This window comes from Ailuropoda melanoleuca, chromosome 2 (assembly GCF_002007445.2).
Source record: "Ailuropoda melanoleuca isolate Jingjing chromosome 2, ASM200744v2, whole genome shotgun sequence".
Taxonomy (NCBI): domain Eukaryota; kingdom Metazoa; phylum Chordata; class Mammalia; order Carnivora; family Ursidae; genus Ailuropoda; species Ailuropoda melanoleuca.
Window position 1 is genome coordinate 180,860,270 of NC_048219.1, and position 3,329 is coordinate 180,863,598.

Sequence of the window (3,329 nt, forward strand, 5' to 3'; positions counted from 1 at the left end):
CCCCGGGTCCGGACCGGCTCCCCCGACGGCAGCGCCGCCTGGGAGTGGGGAGGCTGCGGCGATGACGTAGACTTCGGGGACGAGAAGTCGAGGCTCTTTATGGACGCGCGGCACAAGCGGGGACGGGGAGACATCCGCGCGTTGGTGCAACTTCACAACAACGAGGCGGGCCGGCTGGTGAGTGGGGTCAGGGCTGTGTAAGAGTGTGGGGGGGAGGTGAATGTGTGAGTATGGGTGGGTGTGAGTGGATGTCGGTGAGGGTGGGGTCTGTGGAAGTGTGAGGAAGGGGGGTGGGTGCAAGGGAGTGTAGGTGCCGGAGTGGGAGCCGCCTGGCAGAGAGGGACCCTGGGGGCAGATGGGTGGGCTGGGGCATGTGCAGGGGCATGTGGGAGGTAAGGCGGCCAACCTAGAAGGTGTCCCTTGGGAGGCCTGGGAGGGCCTGGAGCTGGTGGTCTAATGGGCAGGGTGGGGAAGGGACATCCCAGGAAGAGGACTCAGGGCCTTTAGGGACCCCAGGTAGGGCAGACAAACCTCTGAGACAGGACAGACGACAGATGGGACAAAGCCTGGGGAGGGAGACGCCTGGCTGCCAGGGCAGGGGCAGAGGAAGGTGACAAAAGCTGGGGATGAAAGAAAAGATAGAAGTTGGGGCAAGGTATGGGGTTGGAGGTGGAGGCGTCAGGCGAGGCCTTGGGAGGGGCTAGAACAGGCCCAAGAGGGATGGGCTTGGAAAGGTGTGAAAGACAAAGCGTAGATATTGGTGAAGGTAGGAGGGAGTGAGGCAGAGGCCAGGAAAGCTGTGACCGAATCTGGGTACTTGCCAACTGGCTGCCCACCAACCCCAGAATGGGCCCCGCTAGGGATCCTGGCAGCCTCTCCCTTTCCCTCTGCAAGGAGGAGGGCCCCAGGAGCTCCTGTGTAGGGACAAGAAGCTGTCTGGGTCAAACGTTTCCAGGAGGCGCTGCGAGGAAGGAGAGGCCTGGGAAGGGGGGGACGCACGCAAGTCTATAGATCAGGTGGGCCTCTGGACCCTGAGCTTCCAGAGATGATCATCCTGGGTCATCTGACGCCATAAATCTCTAGTGGGTTTGTGACAATTAGACCCCAGCTTTAGGCACAAAATAGCAAATAAGGGGCAGGAGTTCTGGATTCCAGTTCTCAGTAATGCATTCACAGTGGGCCCTCCCGCACCCTAGGCCTCAGTTCTAGGGTACTCTAGGGATGCCCCCACACACATCCTGTGTCCTCCAGGGTTCAGCCTGAGGCATCAGGCAGGGGGTAAGAGGGGGCCCAGAGAGGAATGTCCAGACAGGCCCACATACCTGTCGGATAGGGTTGGGGAGGGGTGGCAGAGACAGACGCCCAGGAGGCGGGCTCTGCGGCTCTGGGACTCTGCTCAGCCCTGCCTGGAGCCGTTAGTGGCAGCAACGAGAGGGGGCCGGGGGCCCCGGGGTCGGGCCGGGTTGGTAGGAAGGAACAGAGCGCAACAGCTGCAATCCCTCCCCGCCTCGCTCCAGGGAGAATCTCACTCCTGCCGTCCATTCTGCTTTCTCCCCCATTCCCGACTTTGGATCCTGCGATCTCTGTGCTACGTACAGCGCTCCCCCTCCCCTCACTTCTCTTACTCCTCCATCTGTATCATTTTTCCTTCTGTCGGAGCTGTTGCTCCCTGATTTCCTCCTCTCCACCTTGCGCTCTCCTTTGTGTTTTTGGTCTGCTCTTTTCTCTCTTCCGCCCACCCCACCCTCCCCATCTTATTCTACGTCGATCCCCTGGGCCTTGCCAAACCACGCACCCCCAATCTGCCCCCATCCGCCCGCTCCTTCGCTCCCCGCAGGCCGTGCGGAGCCATACGCGCACCGAGTGCAAGTGCCACGGGCTGTCGGGCTCTTGCGCGCTGCGAACCTGCTGGCAGAAGCTGCCCCCGTTCCGCGAGGTGGGCGCGCGGCTGCTCGAGCGCTTCCACGGCGCCTCGCGTGTCATGGGAACCAACGACGGCAAGGCTCTGCTGCCCGCGGTCCGCACTCTCAAGCCGCCGGGCCGCGCCGACCTCCTCTACGCCGCCGACTCGCCCGACTTCTGCGCTCCCAACCGGCGCACCGGCTCGCCTGGCACGCGCGGCCGCGCCTGCAACAGCAGCGCCCCGGACCTCAGCGGCTGCGACCTGCTGTGCTGCGGCCGCGGGCACCGCCAGGAGAGCGTGCAGCTCGAGGAGAACTGCCTGTGCCGCTTCCACTGGTGCTGCGTCGTGCAGTGCCACCGCTGTCGCGTGCGCAAGGAGCTCAGCCTCTGCCTCTGACGCGCCGCTCGGCGTCCGCGGCACCTCTGGACGCCAGCGAGGGTGCGGCCCAGCTTCGCCCAGCGAAAGCCCATCTCCCGGGCTTCCGCGAACTGAAAGGCGGCGGGGGGGAGTTAGGCGCCAGCCCAGGAAGGCCCAGGGCTCTGGAGAACCGCACCGCCCCCCCCACCCCGCCAGGGAGCGCTCTGGAGGGCTTCCGGGGAGGCTATGCAGTCCCTCTCGCTCTTTGGCCCCCATATGGAAACCAAAGAGCCAGTGTCTAGGCCTCTGGATGCAGGACTCCTTAGAACTGCTGGCCATGGGGTGGGTGGGTGAGTTTAGTATCAATAAAAGTATTTAAACCAATAGGACTGGGCCCACGGTTTGGGAGGGGAGCTGGCCTCCTGAGGGCTGCCATGGGGCCAGGCTTCTGAAGGAGTGTGTAAAGGAAAATGGTTTTGACAGAACTAGCATCTCAGGGGTCAGCCATAGGTCCCTATCTTCCTACCTATTGGATGAGGCTCTAAACCGTGGTGAAGAGTCACCCTTGTCACACTTCTCCCGCCTGAATCTGCGAGCTGGGGAAGACCTAAGCCATCGCTCTTTAAAGGAACAGACTGAACAGGTCTAGGAAAAGAAGACCAGAAGCCTCTGGTAGTGTCCTCAGCTCTCAGATCAGCCCTCATCTTAATTCTAGGGGACCGTGACGTCCTTATCTGCCCTTCTGTTTCTGTGACCCCTGGGGAATTCGACGGTAGACTTTTAGGGCCACCCAAGCCCATAGGATTAAAGCACTTTATAAACTGTAGAATGTGATGAAACTATGTTATTAGTAACATCAGACTTTGTTACCATCAAAACTCACTTCACTCCCATTAGCGTCCAAAAGACTGCCCAGAACAGCATTTCTAATCACACTCAGAGGGAGATGAAGCAACGTTGTCCCAAGGTTTTTCTTGGCACCCAACCACATTTCCTGCCTTCTGGTTCTTTCTCAGGAAGCTGATGTTGAGGCTGAAGGGACAGAGAGGAAAAGGTTTGGGGTTCTGAG

General features: G+C 60.7%; 1 protein-coding gene across 1 annotated transcript in view; it reads left to right on the forward strand.

The window, feature by feature from the left end:
- WNT6 (Wnt family member 6) overlaps positions 1–3,078 on the forward strand; it is a 3,754-nt gene extending 676 nt beyond the window's left edge. The window contains exons 3-4 of the mRNA XM_034642539.1: positions 2–177; positions 1,838–3,078. Coding sequence (XP_034498430.1) covers positions 2–177; positions 1,838–2,299 — 638 coding nt within the window. The 3' untranslated portion in view covers positions 2,300–3,078. The remainder of the gene's footprint in view (position 1; positions 178–1,837) is intronic.
- Positions 3,079–3,329: the final 251 nt, after the last annotated feature.